At 40.7% G+C, this 22,178-nt stretch overlaps 2 protein-coding genes across 4 annotated transcripts in view; one reads left to right on the plus strand and one right to left on the minus strand.

The window, feature by feature from the left end:
* Positions 1 to 10,909, plus strand: part of NKAIN4 (sodium/potassium transporting ATPase interacting 4) — a 47,515-nt gene extending 36,606 nt beyond the window's left edge. For 2 of the 3 annotated variants that reach the window (XM_042832386.1, XM_042832384.1), the window contains exons 5-7: positions 1,546 to 1,606; positions 4,606 to 4,690; positions 9,582 to 10,909. In XM_042832386.1, coding sequence (XP_042688320.1) covers positions 1,546 to 1,606; positions 4,606 to 4,690; positions 9,582 to 9,591 — 156 coding nt within the window. In that variant the 3' untranslated portion in view covers positions 9,592 to 10,909. Of the gene's footprint in view, positions 1 to 1,545; positions 1,607 to 4,605; positions 4,691 to 9,057; positions 9,131 to 9,581 lie in introns of all 3 variants that reach the window. The other variant, XM_042832385.1, reaches the window with a different exon arrangement.
* A 2,012-nt stretch (positions 10,910 to 12,921) lies between these two features.
* BIRC7 (baculoviral IAP repeat containing 7) lies at positions 12,922 to 19,616 on the minus strand. The gene is made up of 7 exons (XM_042832458.1): positions 19,091 to 19,616; positions 16,316 to 16,415; positions 16,007 to 16,085; positions 15,881 to 15,926; positions 14,806 to 15,024; positions 13,595 to 13,660; positions 12,922 to 13,124 (listed from the first exon to the last, which is right to left on the minus strand). The coding sequence occupies exons 1-7, from the start codon at positions 19,605 to 19,607 to the stop codon at positions 12,922 to 12,924; spliced, it is 1,230 nt and encodes a 409-aa protein (XP_042688392.1). The 5' UTR covers positions 19,608 to 19,616.
* Between the last annotated feature and the right edge of the window lie 2,562 nt (positions 19,617 to 22,178).

Consider the following 22,178-nt stretch of genomic DNA (forward strand, 5'->3'; position numbering starts at 1 on the left):
GATACAAGGCTTAGTGATGCTATGAAAATATTCCATTTCCTTCCAACGAGGTGTTTTTTGTCTGAGAGAGCATGGGAAATCAAGGATACCTTATAACTCCCCAGTAGAAATCTCATTAACTTGCCTTTTGTTTTCTAGTGTGATGTATGCTTCTGTCATATTAAAAATGAATGGACTCTACTTTTCTGGGTTCATCATGCATCATTCTGTCTTCCCATAGAGTGAGTCACTGTATGTTACATTCTAACTCTTGTTCAAGAAAATTGAGTTCACAGTGGAAAACAATTATGTCTCACAATAACTTTACTAATACAGTTACTGTCAACCAAGATACTGCTAAGTGGGGTGTTTTGTGAAGATGTAAAATGAAGGATGGGGAGGATATTTGATTAACAGAAAGAAGGCAGAGCAAAATAAAACCTTGCTGGATCTGGAATGTTTAACTCCCATAGTACCAAGAGCTTGTTTCTCTGTTCAGGCTGGGTGAAAACTTGGTACTGAGATGGAATGAGGCAGTTCTGACATGTTAGAACTTCTACAGACTGGCAACTAAGCACAGACTCACTAGGCCACCATAAAGTGCTTTTTAATGTTCACTCATGTTTTCTGCTCTAAGTGCTGCACTGAGCAATCAGTTGACAAGATGGTCACACCACACCAGGGTAGGTGTTACTTGAGAGGCACCCTGTTGTTTTACTGTTCCTGTTTCTATCTGGTTCCTAGGAAGTAGCAATTTCCTGCTGGTCTATGCAATGTGTGAATTAAAACCATTGCTATTGCCTTGCTTGTTTTTCACCATGCTCCAGCCGTTTACTTTGCGTGCCCAAAGCTTGATTACCTCATGTGGAAGTGTTTATTCTCCAAAGATAGAGGGATATGTAAAAAAATGTGGACCTGAAGTAAGACTGGAATTTTCTTCCGATGGATTTTGATCTCCAAGCCTAACTTAGAAAATATCTCAGCAGTTCTGAATGTTACTGCTGGTATATCACTGATTTTCTGGTTAACTAAGATTCTATGTCATCTGCATAAAAACTACTCTCATCTTGCTAGTAACTCCTTCACCCAAGTAATTTCTCTACCCTTCCATGCCATTTATTACAGAAATACAAAGCTGATGAATTCTTGTTCCTGTTAATAACATCTAGTGCTGTGTGTCTGTCCTGTATACAGACATCAGGCTCACCCTTGCATCCCCATCACTTCTTATTAAGAGTTAATGTGATAGTTCTTGTATTAAAAAAAAAAATGCAACCCATGTTTTTCCCAATCATTCTGGCAACAGCAGGTCTCTATTCTGAAGGTGAGGATGGGTCTTGCAAGTATTTTGTTTTGAGCTCTGACTGTGCTCCCTGCAGTGTCTTCATCTAAGACACCTACACCTACACCTGCACTCCATTCCTTACAATAAATATCACTTGGCTACACCATTTCAGTAGCGCTGCCAAGCGGAGAATAAATATTGGCTGCTAAAATCATGCCAAGTAAGTTCTGACCAGCCTTGCAAGATTGATGCTGAAATGATTTATTCTCTCTATTTTCTAGCTGGTGGGTTTTGTCTACGCCTGTTACGTTGTTAGTGTTTTTACAGAGGAAGAAGACAGCTGTAAGTATTTATCAACAGATCCTTTGGCAAAGATTTTATTCAATTTTCTTTCTCTCTCAGATGTTTATCTGTCAAGGATGAGTTGCCGTAAGATCTCTTTCCATTTCTCCATCCATGTGATGTGGTACTACCTACCTTTCAAAGACTGGCTATTTTTCTGTGATATTTTTTCCCCACATCACTAAGTGTTAGTGTAATCTAGTTACTCCCCCAGGACTTCTTCAGCTGAACAGTAATACCACTGAAATGCAACTAAGAGAACCTATAGCAAAGAATACAGCTTTATATTTAACTGGACCACCTGCCAAAATATGAGGATAAAGCAGAAGATGAGATTTGTTGCCAAGAACCAACCTGACCTTAATTTAAAAGCAAAAGTAGCATATTTGAATCACAGGAAGGATGAGGGAGCTGACTCCATTGTGTTTGGTAGGCAGATCTCTCAAGTGTTATGTATTCTCTGTGATGGGGCAGAAAAGAAAATTCAGAGAAATCACATGGATGGTTGAGTCTGTAGGATCTATACAGATACCTATAGCCTGGTCCTAGGTTATTGCCCTTCTAAAACTCCCCCTGAGAGCAGTACTTTCATACACAAAAGAATGGATGCATAGAGTTCAAATGAATGTGAAATCTGATTTCAATCGCAATATTTTGCCTTTGTTTTTCAGCTCTCAGAATATTTAAATTGGAATAGCCTTAAGGAAATCAGTGGGTCTAGGCCAGTTTACTCTAGGTCAGGATCAGATTCAAAGGCTTTATATCCAAATATCACTTCCTTTAGTGCAAATAGCTCTGTTGTTTTAAAGAACAGCTGGTATGGATGTTCGCTGAAAACTGACAGCTTTGAACTGGATATCTTGAAAGTATGTGAAAAATGTTGGTTCACACGGGTGAGATGAGATACGTTTCTTATCTGACTTGTTCTCATGTTTGGCTGTTGTTTCCTACGTGGCTGAACTCCTTCTATGATTCTACTGGCTTTATTGATCATTTGTTCACAACTTGGAAATGCATTTAGTGAAGGTGTTACATTGTAAGTAATATCTTTAAAATTACCCTATAGCTCTCTAATTGGCTAAATAACTTGAATTCAGAGCCTCTTTTGAATATTGTGAATTAACAACTTGACAGGGCTTATGTTAGGATGGGGAGAGGCAATCATGTGGAAGGAAGCATTATCTAGAAATACAGAGCTGTAAATTTCAGGATATGGTTTGTTGTTTTTTTTCTCCACTAACAAATTCTTTTCCCCTCCCAGTTTCTCAGCTTGGAGTTAAAATGCCAGCTTGAATAATTAACAATGACAAACCATCAATATTTCACACTCACAGTGGTAGATCCTTCCAGTGACCCGAACAAATTTGAGCTGTGTTTTTAATTTTCTTTTCCATTTGTGGTTTCCTTTAAATGTTCCTTTGATATGCAGCATGAAGTAATTATAAGTGCTGAGGCACATTAATCAGGAAGCTCATGCTAACGTGATTTTCATGAGAAAACACAGCAGTAGGGACCTACTAATGCTGAACTGTGGGCAAGAATATTTTAGACATGCTAGTGCACTCAGATATATTGGTGGTAGCACAGTGATCCATGGTTAAGACTTTAAAGGGATGCAATAGGATGCTCAGTTGAATTGGCTGCTGTTTGTGCAAGGTACAAGACCTTACTGAAAATTCTGTGTTTTTAGGGTTTTCTAGTTTAGATGTTTTCAAATGAGGTGTTTTTATTTCTTTAATGTAATTAAGAAAAGTTTAAGTCTCACTGGAACTACTAGGAATTATCCCCCCAGTCTACTTAGAACCTCTGCAGACTTCCCGTTAACCCACAGTTCCAGAATCGCAGTGTCAGCATGAAGCTATTCATTAATATGGAATTTGTGAGGATACATTGTCTCTGAGTTTCTAAATGTATTTCCAGAGGTTTTTCTTCCTATCGTATGTATTCAGTAAATATTTTTTTCTAGTGTAAAAACAAAACCGTCAAACTCATCAGCTAAAATCTAAAATAATAGTGCCACCTTCAGGAAAGTAAAAGGCATTCATATACTTAGCAACGTTCCAGTCATATTTAAATGGCATTTGAATGGGGTAGCTTTCACACTTCCAAACAAGATTCCCTAACTCAGCACCAGACAGTGATGTGGATTGGATAAACATTACAGGTTTTTGCAGGGCCTGCTAGGTCAGTCACAAGTTGCACCACATCTTACCCTACTGATCCAGCTGCGTTGGTCAGCTTGGTAATAAAGACTTGGCCTAATTTCAGGCGAACGAAGAGAGACTTGGAGAAACTTTCCATGGTTACTGAGGGAATTGTCACTTAAAGCATTCCTTGCTTAGTTACATTGCCCTTTTGTGAATGCTGGAGAAGGGAAGCATTGTTTCTCTTTGTATACAATTAAAAGAAATTGAGTTGGCAGAGGGGACCTGAAAAATATCAGAACTGAAGATAATGGAGTATTATCTACGGTTCTCCAAAGCTGCTGCAGTCTGTCTTGCAGGAAAGACAAGTGGGGCAATAAAATACCCACTTCACTGTATAACCTTCAAGGGGACTGCTGGCCTGCCAACTTCTCTGCTGGCATTTAGTCTCAAGCCAGTCCCCAGCTTCCTTCTTTCAGCATGTGCTTGAATGGCTGAGGCTTTGTCAGCTCAGTTATCATACAAAGTCACAGTATGCTGGCAATACCCCAGGAGCCTGAGGGAGGTTCTTGTTATTCTGGAGTCTTGTTTTGGTTTGGTTTTTTTGTTAGCTCTGCACTTTAAGTCTGATGTTAGCTGATCTCCTCCTTGGCATAGAGGCTGTCCTAAAAGATCCAAGAAAAGAGGTCTATGCAGGCAGAACTTTCCACTTGGCAATCATACCTGACAAATCTTTTCTTTCTGTCTCTGCATTTTTTTTTTTTTTTGTTATGCCATGACACATGCCTACTTTTCATTTCCTTTCAACTTTCTGGCCATGTTTGTTTATTTATTTGAGTTTTGATTTTTTTTCAGTTGATTTCATTGGTGGATTTGATCCATTTCCTCTCTACCATGTCAATGAAAAACCCACCAACCTTTTGTTCAAGCAGACATACCTGTAAGTATCATCTCCTATGCTAAGAGGCAGTGCATGTCTCTGTATTTGATGGCTCAAGGGTGCCATGGGTTTGGATTTTTTCCTTCTCACAGGTTGATTTGTCCAGCAGGTTTTTCAGACATGCAAGGAATGAATAAGTTGTAGAACACCAGAAAGGATGAAACTGTCTCTGCCCACCTCCTGCCTACAAGGTTGAAGCTTGTGTTGCCATGCTCAGGTTATGATAGTGCAGTTTGAAGGGACACATTTGTGCTAGCTGCAGGATGCAAACTAGTGGATGTATTTTCCTTGAAGAAGGCAAAGAGAAACTTCTTAACAACTGGTGCTGTCTGAGCAGGCACAGGTAGAAGCCATGAGGAGTGAAAGTCAGCCTCAGTGAATGCAGAGAATAAGTCATAGCAACAGCAGAATGTGATTCTCAGTCTTGAAGTTGAATGATGGTATGTCAGGTTAAGCTTGAAGTACAGGATAAAATATATGCAATTGCTAGTTATTTAAGCCATACTTTAGCTCTGTGGGCAGTCACAGCTGAGCTCAGACCTATGCATTGGTGCAATTTTGATGATTGGCCATCCTTCCATCACGTTGTCACAAATAGCACTGTTAAGTTTGACTTTGTCTTGCATACGGAGTCTTCCTGTATCTGTCTGTGCTTCTAAAGATCTTCTAAGCAACAAAACTATCGCACCACCAAATTAAAATGAGTGTTAGACAGTTTGTATGCAGGGCACGTTTGCTCTTAAGGTTTCAGCTTTGTTGTCACTGTTCTTCTAGGCAACAGAGTTTCTTATATGCATGCGGCATCCCAAGAGCTCAGGGGAGAGAGGGGAACTGGAAGGCCAATCATCCTAAGCAGTTCCTCTCATGCCACTGTGTTAGAGACATTAAATTCCAGCTTCTGCCCTCTGCTAATCCCCTTCTGCTGCTGAAGGCACAAGAGCACACTTTCATGCAGTCCACTTGAAAGCTGCTTATTAATGAGATTCTCAAACATAAAGGCCAGTATTATCTGTTTAAAGCAGCAGTAAGATCTGAACTTTTGATGCTTCTCACAATGAGCTGCAAGAGGGCAGTTCAACGTGCAGAAACTTTTAAAAGCAACTGCTAAGGGAGGTTGGTTTTTGGGAATGATGTTGCCAAAGAGCTCTTCCAAAAATGGGTGGATAGGAAAGAAAATTAGGGTAAAGGGAATAAAAACCACCTCAAAATAGATTTGTAGATGTGGCCCTGTAACGTAGTAAGAACTTCACGCTTTGTCACTGCAGCACACAGCACAAAACCTGGAGAACAAGTCATTTCTGCAAAGCAGATGAATTCCTTGTAACTTTGGGGGTGCAATGACATTATTAGAAAAGATGCTATAGGAGATTAAATATTGATTTTCCTCTCACTTTGTCACAGTGAGATGGAATTTTCCACAGTCAGCAGAAGCTTTGGAACTTTTTTAGGTAGCTCCCTGATTTACTAGCTTGATGCAGTAGTGTATTTCTATAGTATGATGTTTGGGTTGCTTTTTTCCCTTAAAAATGACTATTCTGTGTTTTTTTTTTTTTTAAAAAAAAAAAGCTATGGCTTAGAAATCTTCATTTATATACAGGAAGATTATAATCCCCATTGAGAAACTAGAACTGCAAAACTTCCTTAAAAGAGTCTTCATAAGTAAGCTACTAATAATTCCTTTCTTCATTTCCATTATTCAGACCATCACTCACATGCTGATAGCTTCTGCCAGCACAGGATAATATTTTTCTGGTTAACTGGAGGTGAAAACAGCTGCTGAGGAGTAGATAAGTTGACTCTCTATAAATTTCATAACAGCCACCAAATACTAACTCTTGTTTATTCTGGACCAGCTATTGCCTCTCTTCCATATGTAGAAGTGGGAGTAGAAGTGGATACTTGATTCTCAGCTAATGATGAGGTGGAGCTTTGCAGTATGGGGGGCATTGAGGGCCAAATCCTCTCATCATTTAATACAAGGACTGAAGACACTTTATACCTTTCCAAGAAGATGCAAAACAACAAATATGTCCAACTTCTTTCAAGTTGAAACTTTTAGAGCAGAAAGGAGTGAGGAACACATGCTTTCTGTTCTCCCTTGTTTGTTGAAGGAAGCCTTGCATGAAACCAGATCCACTACAGCTACTGACTGAGCAAGCTGCTCCTATGAACTTGCTTTCATTTTAGGATGAAATCTGCCAGTAGTCAACTTCTCCCTGAGAGGTGGCCCTGCTGCCTTAAACAGGACCACTTCAATTCATTCCTTGTCCAATGGGATTGTAGTCTTCACACCAGTTTCACCTATCCTTTGCTGATAGGATCACATTCCTTCCTCTCCTCTGCCCTCTGACTCAGCCTTGCCCTGGCTTGCATATTTCTCTAGTCTCTTATCTCTTGAAATCTATGGATTTGAACAGAGCAATGATATTAGCCTACTCTGCTATGCATAGCTTAAGTGTGAGACCAACCCCCACAGCTTCTGTACTGAGTACCCAGCCTATGAGTTAGATAACTTTTAAACAAAGGCTTACATTAATCTATTGCAGTGATTCAATATCAGAGATGTGCATCCTATTTCCAGCCTTCAGCTTCTACCCCTACCACTGAAAGATGTTTTTAAGTAAACTTCTGCCTTGTATTAAATCACCTCCCAAAACTATTATTGGTAACTGAGCTGGGATCTGGCAGTATCTGTTATCAGCTTGCTTTATCTCTGAATCTACTACTGAACTCAACTTCAGTCCAGTTGCTTGCTTTTCCATTAACTGGAGCCTTGCAAGTGGTCAAAGCCAGCTGTTACTTTTATTAAAAAAAAAAAAAAAAAAATCACTGACACTTTTGTACTTTGCTTACAAAGGCATGATTTAAATAAGCTTCATCTTACTTAGCCTTTCCACTATTCAGAGGGCAACAGTGATGTTCTATAAATACAGTTATTTCTATTTCAGGTTCTACAACTGCTTCTGTTCTACATTTCACTGACTGTGGGGAGGTTTGGTTCCTGCTTCAAGTCACAAGCTTAAGAAAGAGACTTCTAGAAATTCTGCTGTATAGATGAGATGCCCTTAATCTCAACACACTGCACTGTCTTTAACAATAAAAATACATTAGGAATCCTTTTAGATAGAAGTTACTTTCTGGGTGAAAATATTTAACCACACAACAATACATCAGTTATTGAAAAACCAGTTTCAAGTGGAAAGAAGGAAAGGCTGAGCTCTTGCTTTTCATTAGTTAAAGTTCAAACTCAGGCTGTGCTTTTTTCCACCACTGTCTTCTCCTAGGATTCATAGGAGAGGACATCAGTGCAGGACTGCTTTTCTTATTTTGTCTTTGCAGTAACAGAATTATCATTTGAAGCAAGGAAAAGCATTCTGTAACTGCAGAAGGGTCAACAAACATAGCCTTGCAGTTTCTTTCTAAAGCTGTTATCTTCAAGTAATCTGTAATTCTTGCCAAGACAGCAGGAGGTTCAGAGCATCCTGATAACCAGCACTTCCTGCAGGCTGTAGCCATTCTTCTGACATCTCAATTTGTTTCAATCATCAATGCTATGTAAGATGCTATGTAAGCTCAGTTATAAAGCAGAAGTCTTGTAGCATAGTTTTGGACGTTATTCAATGCAAAATAAATAAATAAATAAATAAATAAAAATCAAGAACTCACTAGATGTCAGGAAATAACCTCTATTCATTTTAAAGATATAGAGAAGGGCAACACACCTCCCCACCTTTGAATGCCACACTGCCAGGATCAGCAACAAAACACAGTTTACGGGCTCCTGCCCATAGCATAAATGGAAGCTGGCAGTCTGAGTACTGCATCACATTAGTAACTTACAGCTTTAATTTGATTTTAGTTACATAGCTTGATTTCACTAACCCTGCTTCCCTCACATCCACCTCTCTGAAAGGCCATAGGGTAACAAAGGGTGTGACTTTTATCAGATGCTGACTTCAGTATTGATAGGATAGCAACAGGAGGCACTGGTTGATTGCATGATTACAGGCTCTGTTGTTAACTGCTCACTTTGATAACTCCTAATCAATTCTTTATGGTGCAGTCAGTCTGCTAGCCATAGGCACGAAACAGCTGTGGGTATGCAGAGTTACAGGAGTAGACTGCAGGTAACAGAGCAGGTTGAAAGTAGGTTCTTCAGTACAGCAGACAGGTATGAAACAATGGGGGAGGGAACATGAAAAAACTAAAACGACCTTTGGAGGAAACAAAAACAATGAAGTCCTAACTGTTTTGATGATCAGAATGCTTTACAAAGGAAACCTTTACTGGAACAGGAAAAAAGAGCCCACTTTGGCAAAACCAAAGGAAAGCTCCGCATACACAAATGGTTCTGCTTTTCTTTCTAGGTAGACTTCCCTCCCAAACAAAAAATAAAATAAAAATTGCTGACTATCAACCTGAAGCTGCATGTTTAAAGAGGTGATGATTCAGCTGAAAACATTCTCATCTTTACTGCTGGCTACAGAAGTAGATATGCTTATGCTTCTGCACTGAAACTGCAGTGATATGCTTTTTTACAGAGCTACTTTATTCCAGAGATGATCCCTAGCTTTTAAAATTCCTAACCAAGTTTTATGCATCTCCAAGGCTCACAATCCATGGATCTAACACTTTGGCTCACATCTATTCCCTATTCTAACCGCAGTATATTCGAGTCTGGTATATGCATAATATTCTTCCCAGATTTGAAGATGACTTAACCACACTGTATCTGATTCCTCAATCCTACTCTTCATCTGTAGTCACCCATATTTACAAGCTTGGAACAGAAAAAACAATTTTGTCCTTATTATTTCCAGTTTGTTACCTTAAGTAATAAAAATGTTTTGTTCTGCATTAATATCCTGCCTTCACTTTTTCTCCTGTACAGGCCTGCGTAAATGAGGAGGAGCCAGAGGATGGATAAATCTTGCACTCCACCAAAGGTGCTGCAGGAAATAATCCCCTGTGGCCTGGGTCTATGGCAGAGGAAATGCAGGATGGTGAACTCCATTCCACTTTTTGTTCCTTGTCTTCTTTTCAAATGAAATGAATGTACATTGAAGAATGACCACACAGTCTGTTCTTAACTCTACAAGTGCCCTGATGAACCATTCCTACCACAGTGGGTGGTTCTAGCCAAATGGCACAGACTGGAAATCCTCAGGCAGAAGTTCACCAGGAGCCTGTCTCAAGAGATGCAGGACAAGTCGGAGCTGCTTCCTTCCACCATGGATCCACAGAGAAGGAAACACTGCAACACCCTGGGACATCTCATGTTTTGTAGTTAGTTTCTTCCCTCTCTCCTTTCCTCAGTCTGGAAAGAGCCTAAATCCCCTTAATACAACTTCAGCTTTTCCCTGCCTGTATAAAACTAGGCAAGGGCTATTTGAGTTTAGGCTCTCTTACACACCCCACCTTTTTTTTTTTTTTTTTTTAATGTTGTAGATGAGAGATCTGCCCTTTCTCCCTTTTATCCAAGACTCCCTCATTCTCTACTCCTTAGTAGTAAGGAATTTGGCTTGGATTCTAACGTTGTGATTTAACTACTATAAATGCTGAACAGCTAAAAAAAAAAAAAATGAACTAGTACAATTGCCAAATCTGTACTTGGTATGAACTTAAACCCATTGCAACATGCCAAACTTACAGCAGCTAGAGCCTACTCTGGGTTTGTCTACCCATATTAAGTTACTGGTATAGCCACGTGCACAACTGATACCTGCTGCAGGACACTGGTAAATGCCTAGTTCCTCGTGGATCATGTTTTTGTATCTGCTTTCTTTGCCAAGCAGCCACACTTACTCCAGGCACAGGCCCAACAGCTTCCTGCTGGAAGGTATTTTTAATGACAGGATAATTTTGAGGGGAGGGAGTGGGGAGGAAGAAAGGGGCAATAGAACTGTAATTAAGTTGCATTAATAAGCTGCAGCAAATAATTAAAAAGAAAAAAAAAACAGCATCCCTTTTGTTAGTTACATCTTCCAGGATGTTAAGCCTCAAGCAGGGGAAAGAGTGCTTGTCTGCCATCCATGGCTTTCTTTGGCTGAAGCATTCCACAAGCTGTTGTAATTCTTTGTGTTGTCTAGCCTAAAACCATTTGGGATTCTTGAATAATGCTTTACAAAAGAGCCAAGCCAGAAGCCAAGCTAGGGAAGCAAAGTGCAAGGAAGTGATTAAAAAAAAAATAAATAAAAACATTAAGTGCTAAAAGTCAAAGATACAATGATGCACTTTTCTTTGTACCTCCTCTAGTTTTTGTTAGCAGAAACATTTATCCTTTGTACTCTGACAAAACTCTCCTACTGGTCTGCTTGCAGTAGACTTACCCTAACTACTGCAAGACTACACAATAACCCCATAATCTGCTAGGGCAGCGACTTGTAGATGCCTGCATCTCCAGCATGCCACGAGATGAAGGAGCAACAGTTTTTTTTTTTTTTCACAAGGGGGTTCCTTTAGCAGAGGCTAGGAGTGCCCTCTATTGGGGATAGGTAGCACTTGGACTTCAACCAGCAAAAGAAAAAAAAAAGCCCAACTTGTACCTGCTCCTGAAGGGACATTTTTTCCCATAGAAACACTTAAAAACCTACAAGAGAATCCCAGAAATAGCTGGGCAATTTCACACCCTGTAGTCCTTTTGATGTTAGGCTACATTCCAGGCTCTGAGCTGATGTTTAAGAGGAAATAGCACTACTCCAACACTGAGCTACTTTTCACTCCCCCCTTCACAGATTAGCACATCCACTTTAAATGCAGGCAGCTTTTGCTGTTATTTATAGTGGCAAAATAAAGCCAATGATAGCTTGAACCCTGCCACAACACTTAGTTTAGCACGGTGATACAACTCTTCCCTACAAGAGCTGCCAGATACCAAAGATCCACCAACCCTCAGAGTTTGAGAGTTTACCCTGCTCAGCTGGTGGTTTCATCTTTGCCATGAGCTGCATTAGAATTACCTTCTCCTGAAAAGAAAGATGAAGAATACTTCCCTCTCACATGGCCTAGGGATGAGACTTCAGTCCTGTTTAGTATCCAGAGTTAGAGCCTGTGCTCCAGTCTCCATAGATGCTATTTAAGAGACAGGTACTAAAGTCCCCCATCAATTTCAGATGAGGAATTATTCTCACCTACACAACTTCACATATCTGGTCCTTATCCTCCCTTGCCTTGCAGCCAGGAATCTGGAGATCCCACACTGTCTTCTGTATTTCAAAGGAAATTAATGGACGGTAAGAATCTGCTTCTCCCACTTACGAGTTTCCATCCTTCACAATCATATCTATGCCTGGCTCCCCTCTAATATTCCAGGATCCCACCCCCACCAGTAGGACATTATACTGGAATCAGATACTCAGACCTTCATAAGACAAGCCTTTTATTCAGTTGAACAGAAGAATTTAAAAACACCTTCCCTGCAGTTAGCATGCTTACAAGTCTGTTACTACATGATAGAGTATTATATTTAAATTAAAAACTGGTTTAGCCAGCAAACAGAAGCCCTAAAAAGAGTTTCCTTTGAAAAAAATTCTCTTAGCAAAAGACTAGTCCTTAACAGCCAGTGAAGAGGCCTCAAAAGAAAGTTTCAGATCCTGTGACCGAGAGCTCCAGAGTCTCTCAACATCTGCCTAGAAGGATAATGAGCTGAGAGCAAAGAGGCTGGAGAAACAGAGCAGAGTTAAGTAGATTTGAGTACTGTTAAAAGTAGTTTCTCCAACTGTTGAAAATTCAACAGAAAAAAAAAAAAAAATTCAACCTCAGAAGAGCTAGATTCTCCTTTCTACTTCCCCCCTCAATACATTCCTACTGAGTATCCTAGCTACAACTGAATGCATTTGGTATAAAAATACTCTAACTTTACCCACACTTCTGAAGGAATCCATCAGCCCTAGCAGGATATTCTCTAAACTACTAAATGAAGAGAACCAGACAGACAGCTGAAAACAGCTCTTGATTTCAGTGCAGAAAAGGGATTTGTTTGAGAACAAGTATTTGGAGGATTACCTTCAGCAAAAACCTCATTTTGAAGGAAAAAAACTGGCATAGTTTTTCTGGAACAGTCCTACAGCAAGATCAGAGCAAATCATCAGCTCTTACTGGAAGCACTGCAAGAAAAGAGTTTGCAGGATAGCTTGGCCTAAAACAAGACAAAATTGTAACAAATTGTTTCTTTCTCTGCTGGCATAGGAGTGTATTTTAGACACTTATTTTTCCTTTTTGCACACTGTGGTTCAGGACATGAAAGTCCTCACACTTCCTCGGATGACTGCTCTGCAGATAGGACACAATCTCAAGTTGAGGGCACATTCTCCACAAGCTACCAGATGGCCACAGGGAACGAATACAACAGACACATCCCTGTCCATGCACACTTTGCACATCCTTTCTTCTTGCAAGCGTCGGAGCTGTTCTTCTGTGCTCAATGGAGACTCCTCTTCACAAAAGAAAAAAGAAAACCCATAGTGTTAATGCTGCAACAGCTCTAGAGAGCAGATCATTACATTAAAAAAGTCAGAGCAACTGCTCATTTTTTCCAGAATGACAGCAGAAGTACTTTTCTCAAGCAGATTTCACTTAAGCATTATTAGCTACAGCTGTTATGAACTCCAGCTTATCTACTTAAGACTTGGTACACCTGCACATTGCACACTGAGCAGGGTGTATCAGTATCACTGTACTTCAATATATACCCCTGATTAAAGAAAACCCAAACTGTTTTAAGATAAGTCTGCATCACAAAGGAGATCTAAATCCTGAGTAAGGTCTCTACATCCTGCCACAGTCCAGGCTACTGCACGCTCCTTTTCAAGACTAAGGAGAAATACAACCATCACGATACTGTTACTACAAAAGCTGTCCTCATTATGCCTGCACATAATTCCCCCACCAGTCACCCAAGTGCACCTTTTTGCTGCACAGGTTGCATTTCTCCTCTTGAACTTGATGTTTCAGTCTCTCTCTGAACCGCATCTGTTTAACCAGGAAAGAAGGCATTAAACATATTCCTTCCCACCCTCTTCAGACAATGCTGCTTAAAGAGCTGAAATATCCTTATTTCAGTCAAGCAGTCTTTACAGAATTGTCAACCTTACACACTCAGCCTGGTCAAGCTGATGCTCCCTGGTGCTTATGTCAGTATGTCCTCATAAGGAGGTTAACACGTGCCTATGCCTATCATCTTCTCAAAGCTTCCCCTCCACCCTCCCCTCAGAGGGTGGTGAGGCACTGGAAAAGGTTGCCCAAGGAGTCTATGGATGCCCCATCCCTGGAGGGGCTCAAGGCTAGGCTGGATGTGGCTCTGGGCAGCCTGGTCTGCGGTTGGTGACCCTGCACATAGCAGGGGGCTGAAATGAGATGAGCACTGTGGTCCTTTTCAACCCAGGCCATTCTGTGATGATTCTACAGTTCCATCAGACAAGAGTCATCAGCTGCTTGTTCCTGTTCCTTTGCTACTGTTTAATCACTCTCAGTCTTGTGGAAGTCATTTAATTTTTGTCTGGACAAATGTAGCAGACCAATATGGAGACAGTAGCTTTAGAAAGCAGGCTTGCTACTAAATAAAGGCTAGCAGGAGACATTTTCAAATAAACTTCACTTATCAGACTCCATACAACAGACACCACAAAATAGACATAGATAAACCGAGTAGAGTATGTATTACCCAAGCCAAAGTGCAGCTATTTCTAATGAAGTCACTGATGCAATCTTAAATAGACCTTAAATGTACCTGCCCAAAAAGCCTTGCTTCAGGCAACTGCCTTAGTCAGCTGCACCCAAGGATGGCAATCTGTGCATAAGCCCCACATAATGCACACCTGCTACTGCAGTTAAAGGCTGCAGTAAACATCAAAGATGTCTACACCACAACCTACTGGAGACATTTCCTGTATCTGTATCAGTTACTCCAGTAATAACAGACTCTTCAGGTTTCTTTAAAAGTACCTCACTCTTCAGCCTCTCAAAGGAAGGCAGCCTTTGGTATGTATCTACTCTCAATTCCAGTCTAGGAAGAGAGAAAGCAGACCCACAAGACATTCATAACAGTGCTCAAGATAAAGTGAGTAAGAGGTTGAACATCCACCAAGAATGTGGGTGGGCAAATCAGTCAGGCATACCTCTGTTTTCCTTTGCACTGCTGCTCTCTTCCCATTCTGGCCGAAGCAGATCAGAAATCAGTTCAGACTCAGAAAGGTAGAAAGTCCCAGTCAGTATGTATTTATTCTCTACCAGGCTAGCAACCCAGACAGGGTTGAAGCCCATCTCCAGGACATTCTGTGCTACAGAAAACTGATCCAGAGAAGGAAGAGTCTGCAACTTCCAGTTCCTTAAAAGATCTGTAAAGTAGCAAACAGACTCTTCACAAAAAAAGTATGCTACTCTCTGAAACCATTACATATAAAGTGGCATTATTTCCAAAGATTCAGGTTATCTATATAGATAAGTAACATCAAGATAGACAGTTTCCACTTCCAATAACTCAGAAGAGCCAAGACAAAAGCAATTTCATAAGAATCAGGAGAGTAACTTCAGGTGTTTCATTTTCCAGCATCAGTGATTAAATCCTCCTTTTTTTTTTTTTTTTTTTTTGCTCCAGTCCAACAGCCAAAATGTCAGAACTGTTTTGATGAAGATCAAGTAGAATCTCTCAATTTACACCTCTCCTGCCTCAGTCTAGCTGAAACATTCATCAGTAAATACTGAAATGCAAAACTCTGCCGGCAGTTCATTCAAAGGCTTAAAGATTTAAGCTCACCTATCAGACAGGATCTTCAAGAGAATGAGAAAAATCACTTTTCCACAGTTACAGGAGCTAAGGTTAACCTACTTAAGTTTCCAGTAGCAGATGAGGATAGATCCCCAAGGCTAATGCTTTCATAAACAGCAGGGACCTTCTAGCTGTTCTCTGGCCTGCTTAAAATGCTGTAGTCTAAAAGATTCAGACAAACATCACAGAACTGACAAGTAGAAGTAAGATGGGACAAACAAGTAATTATCCAGACTAGCTAAATACAATTGGTTTTAAACAGGCTAGGAGGCCTTACAAGAACAATTACTTCTGCTAGAGACCATTTCCCAAGAATAAAGGAGAATTGCTTCTAAGATATCAGAACATTAAGCACCAACTCTGAACATACAAGCAAGAGTGGGGTAGAAGAAAAAGATACAACACTTAAACAAAACAGCACTAACCTTGGTAAGCAGAGGACCCTCGTCCCATCTGATCCCTGGAATCTCTCTGAAAATGCCACAAGAAAAATGTGCTCAGAACTTCCCAACAAACTCTCATTCACTCCACACAAAATATTTATGACTCACTGGAGGTGGAGTGCTGGCAAAGGACTCTTGAACACTGCTGACAAATTCTCTCCCCATTGATCGCAACAAAAATTCACACCTATAAGCAGAAAGATTTCAATGTATTTGTGCAGAACCTCTTAAGAGTGGGTAAGAAGGTAGTAGGGTTAAGCTTAGAAGCAAGCAGTGCCATCAGTTTATGAGCCATTACCAGCACACCTGTGACACTCAGCTGGTAGTACTTCTGCCTTACAAAACAGAAGAGTAACTGAATGGAACATGTGTCTTTTGGTCTTGCTACAAGGGACACTTGTAAGCCAAGATATTTACCTTGGATACCATTTGGCATGTTCCCTCCAAGGGTCATCTCCAAATGCCCAGTTCCTCATACCTCCATCACAGTAAAAACACCTCACCACATCACCTTGGCCTGTAAAAGACATTACAAGACAATTTACCATCTGATACAACCTATGCTCTCCTAGCTCTAATCAGAACTTGGGGAGACTGAGCACAAATCACAGGCCACAGAACAGAGGAGCACATGACAGCTTATCAGCATCACACAAGTTGTTTAGGGGCACAAAGACAACAGAACTCCCACAGCTGCAGCCAGCTGATTCCAGAACTGGGTCACAAGGTAACAAGCAGCATGCATGGGAGCACCACAGTTCACTTGTACACCAACCATCCTGCTCCCTCTTGCCAGGATTTAGGGTACAGCTGTAATTGTACCAATGAACATTTCCTTACCATGATCTGCCATAAATCAATAGCTGGTGTAGTCAGCATACATCACTTCTGGTTTAAGGCATAAAAATTTGACACAGGACATTCCTAAGCTATCCCACCCTGCCACTGTGCTTCAACTCACCATCCAAGAGGTGGAATTAAAGCCAAGCACAGTTAAGAACTGTCTAGAGTGCCCTATCTGAAGGTTGATGAAAATTTCAGTGAAGTCTGCCAGTAAGTGTGGGTTACAGACATGATCTTCCAAACACACTTGTGTTAAGAGAACTGTTTGAGTGTTCATTTCCAGAATTCTCCAGCTCAAGTAACTGCAGGAGAGTGCCAGAACAGACTGCTTCCTAATGATCCCTAAAGTGAGCCTCTCTGCTGAGCTCTTACTCAGCTGCTCTACAAGTGACCCAGTCCAACAGAAATGGGATTTCAGCTCCAGTCACTGCTTTATAGTTTGTTCTGTGCTCCTGGCCAAGCTGCTCTTTTTTTTATGCTTTGCAGCTTAAAAGACAAAAGCAGTAGATCGGATGTACTGCCTATATTGCTATTCTGTTACATGCTGCTTCACCTCCACTGCTGCACCCTGAGCAGATAGGTGCAGATTCTTAGTATTTAACTGGATTTACAACAAGGTTACAGTTTCATTGAAAGTCTCACAGAAGTTGACTTAAGAAGCCAGCCACTTTCTCCAGCTGGACAGAAAGATCAGATCAGTTAGGTTTCCCAGTGTGCATGTTGCTCTCAAATTCACCAGATTTAAGACTGCCCTTCCATCTTCACCAAGTAGTTAGAGAAAGGCAATACAGTTTTACTTCAGCAGTGAGGGCATGAGACATTTGGGATATACAGTCCCTCCCCACACACACAAGAAGGTGTTTCAGTAACAGACATGGAAGTGTCTATAAAGCCTAATCTGCAAACATGAAACCAATAGGTTCCTTTACCATATGGAAGAAAGGATGTTTCTAACAGAAGTATCACTATATTAGACAGCAAAAAGGATTCCCCACCCCCACGCACAGTATTGAATTACAGTCAATCATGAAGGTACTGTAAAGATTTTTTCCAACTTCTCAGTCCAGGAAACAGTTCTGACTCAGACTTGTTTCCTAGCCAGCATAGCCCTCTCTAGGAGAAACAGTTGAGGATGTATACTTATATGTATACAAGAAATATTGCATATTTTACTCAAAAGTATTTTTTTACTTTGGTAATATGAGTCCTTATGGCAACAAACCACAGTGACAGCCAAATTTGCCAACTTACAAGTCTTATTCAAGTTTGTATTTTTTATTTTTGAGAAGGCTGGAGTGCAAGACAGAGCTTATGAAGCACAGCATATCAAGAAGTGCCTTGGGTTCTTCTAAAAGCACAGATAACAAATAGGTTTGCTGAATCTTTAAGCACACACTCTCATTCTGGTAAAACTGGTTTAAAACTTACTGCCTTTTCATTCCTGCTAGTAAGAAAAGGCTTAGTGGACTCATCAGCATCCAAACCAGATACCAGCACAGAAGGGAATTCTGCCCGAGTGGTAAGACAGACAGCATACACAGAAGGATGTGGTTTATAACCATAGCAGATGCACTTGCAAGTATTTGCACAAGCAAGAACATGAATACACAGTGATATCTTCAAAAGTTGACTTGAGTAAGAGCTAAGAAAATGCAGCAATTTTTAAAGTAGTGCTTGAGCTAGGAAAAAAGCTGCAAACTCAGTAAGCTTTCTTTGATGCCTAGGTAGCTACAAGCTGGTATAAGAATATATCAGCTGGTTTACATACACTCGTACCATCAGAACAGAGCCAGAAGAGACTCACCACCAAAGTGTTAAAAAATATTTCAGCATGAAGTCACAAGCAGCACCTAAAAGAGCAACACCAACCACCATTTTAAGTTACTACGGGATACTGAATCTGAACCAAGACAGTAGTAGAAAGTACCCTTGCAACACATTTGCCTTTATGAAGGCACAATGTAAGAGCAAAACAAACACACCTGATCCTGCTTTACAAGGGACCACATTTACTCCAGAGCCTTCAAACACATTTTTGTGACACATTTTTCTCTGTTGACCTGTAACACTCACACTACACCATTAAATACTGTTCACAGACCCTCCAGTGACTTCATTATTTGCATTCTAGAGCAGTCCAGCTAAACAGTCCAGCTAAACTGAGCTTACCTCAGCTCCTCTCCCTTTCTAGCTCTTGCTAAGAAGTGACAATTCTTCCAACATTTGGCACGGTAAATCAAAATTCAACTGTGAATTCCCCATACAGGAATTTTATGAATGTAGTTTCACAGCATTACACAGAGAGAAAGAAAAAAAAAAAAAAAAAAAAATTTTACCGGGTGTTCCTACCTGTGTAGAAAAAACCTGCTTTAGCCAGTTGCTCAGGATGCATCTCAGTATACTGTGGCCAGTTCTGAAATGTTGATAGTCTCATCTCCTCTGTTACCATTTCTGGGTATTCTGGTTGGTTGGGCAGGGCTGTCTCCTCACTGTCTATCCTCTGCAAGAGGCTGAGGAACTGCCCATCTACACTGTCAAACACTCCCTGAAGAGGAACCTGTTGGTTCCAAACAGCTGCATGATAAATGAATTTACAGAAAGGGAAGAACTTCAGGTGTTCCACTATTGGGCAATCACCAGGCTCCCAGTCTTTCAGGATGCCACCACAGCTGAAGCACTGTACTTGATCTCCTGGACCCACAAAGAAAAAGCCAGCCTTGGCCAAATCCCAGGCAGACACTGGTGAGCTGCGTGGCCACTGTGAGAAAGTGCTCAGCCTCCTTGCTTCATCCCTCATGCTGGCATTGAACAGCTGGCAGCAAGTAGTTCTGAGATGAGTCCCTTCTGCTGGTGCTGTGTCTGCCATGTCCTTGTCCTGAAAGAGGAATGAGAATCCAGAGCAGTCAGCTGGATTCCTGGTGTCAGGCTGAACTCACCCTGTGTTATTTGTTCTACATCCCCACAGCTCATCCCCATGCATATTCTGGAATGCTCGTGGTCACAGCTGAGCTTGTTTCAGAATTGCAGCTCAGTCAGAGGTCTGGTGCTTCTGGACTTTGCTGCTCAAGTTTTGCTGAATCCTCACTAGTAAGTCTGAAAGGAAGAGACTCGCACTTTCTGATCCCTTCAACCAATTCACAGGAGAGATGCTTGCAGGAACAATAGTGGAGGGGGAGGGCAAAACCTACACTGCCTCTTGCTGAGCCAATCCAGCTTTCAGACTGTTTAATCCCCGGTCATTTTGTTCAGACTTTAACATTAAAAAAGACTGCAGCCCACCCCAGAAAGACAGTAAAAACACAACAACCCTTTCAGAAGGGACCACATAAAACCAAGAACAGCCACACTCAAACAGGCATCCTCTCAATATCCAATTAACAGCTAAGTGCTGCAGGATATCAGCAGCTGCAGGATATGAGCAGATTTCTCAGAGCCTTATTATGAGAATTAAACATTACATGTAGAAATGTCTCTATTATGGACTATCCTCCAGGAAGCAATCTAAAATAATTAAGTCCAGTTTCTAGAGGGTGGAGTCAGTCAAGGAAAGGTAAGACGTGTTACTTCTTGCACAGAAGTAACACAGGCAGAATACGAAGCTATTGAATTCCAAGTCTTCCAAGCCCCATCCTTCTAGAGATAACAGTCCTTCCCTGCACAATTAAGCTAAGACAACTCAGCTACTGCTTCTAATGCTGGCTACGTGGACAGCAAATACACTTCCAAAGGTCACACAGTTACACAGCCAAGAATTTAACCAATTTAACTAATACTTAAAGGAATCCCCTTGGAGTGAAGTCACTACAGATATGACTAAATGACAAATACAATTTACTGTTATTTTTTGAATTAAGCATCCTGAAAATCCTTTCACTACCCAACCCAGTAGCTCAGCTCCTCCCAAGGAAAAGGAGACTTCTGGTTGTCATAAACAAGCATTTAAGCACACAGAGCCATTGCACTACACATGCAGATTAGAAAGTAAATACACTTACACACCTAAAGAAATACATCATTTCAAAGCTGACATACAAACCAAGAGTTTAAATTGTAAGCTAACTACTGCAGCACACTGAGTACACTATAAAAAACATTTACACAAAGCACACCAGTATAGCAGCTTACTCTGCAGCAAGCATAGTCATAGAAGACCTAAGAGGCACTTAGGACACCAGCATCTCTAAAGGATTATTCCTCTGAAATATGCACTGCAGGACATTACAGGGAAAAAACTTACAGGGCATTTTAGTTGCCAGACCTGTAGGGAAACTTAATAAAGCTGTTTATCATAGGTATTGCACAGCGAGATCTTAAAGGCCAAGAGGATGCTTGCTCAGCTTCACACTTCTCAACAGAAACAAGCAAGGAAAAGGAAGTTCATTAGAAATCAGGTTTTTCCCTATAAGCATAATCATGGAAGACAATTTTAAGGAAAACAACTCTACATACTTGTTTTAGAAACTGTTTTTGTTTAAAGTGTTGTAGCAGTTACTGAGAACTACGCTGCTGATATAAAGAAAAATCCATAGGAAGACAAACCAAGAAGCTGCATTAGCACCAACACACAGCAGAATTCACTGGCTGAGCAGTTTACAAGCACACAGTTTTTCAACCTGCACAGCAGGTTCTGGTCTCAAAACACAGAGAAGTGACAGAGACTCGGTGTCAGCTGCAGCTCCACAGCTGGAGAGCTGCTCTCATCATGGGCCCAGGCTAAATGAGAGTTTTGATTTTCAGAAGACAAAAAGCATTCTTTTCCACATAGAAAATGACCAAGAATTATTATAGGCTATTTCCACTTTATAAGAGCATGTTACAAGCACTGTAACAAGCCTCACAACAAAGCTACAGAAAGAAAAGGATGGAGTTACTACACTTTAACACTTCACAGGAGAAGTAAGTTGTTTGTTTTTTAAAGCACAACTAGGGAGGAAGAAAAGGTATTTCAGTATGGAAAACACGTTGTGGTTCAGAGACATTTGATTCTTTGCAAAGCACTGAGATAACTAATTACAAAGGTCTCTCAACTGAAACTTGAAGTAACTATAACACAAGTAAGAGAGAACACTCTCCTATTAAACACTGTTTGTCTTTACTCCATAACCTACTTTTAAAGCAACACTACAGTTAATAGAAACTATACTCTCTAACAAAAGCAGTAGAAAAGTTATTAAACAACAAAAGAGCTTTGCTTACCTGAAGCAAACAACAAATCACAACCAGGAACAGCCTCTCCCAACCCCACAAGCCTCAAGCCTATACTCCTCTCAGCAGCATTCACACCTTCCACAAAAGCAGCTAAAACTCTTACGAGATGTAAGTGACCCTACCTGCCACTGAGGCCATTTTAAACGCTTCATTTTCTCCTGATTGGTTGGTTTTGTTTTGAAATTCACTATTGGCTAAGTGGCCCGATTTGCATCTCTATAAGCGTAAG

The sequence above is a fragment of the Centrocercus urophasianus genome, unplaced genomic scaffold, assembly GCF_019232065.1.
Source record: "Centrocercus urophasianus isolate 14NV4802_14NV808 unplaced genomic scaffold, USGS_Curo_1.0 seq_38, whole genome shotgun sequence".
Lineage (NCBI taxonomy): Eukaryota > Metazoa > Chordata > Aves > Galliformes > Phasianidae > Centrocercus > Centrocercus urophasianus.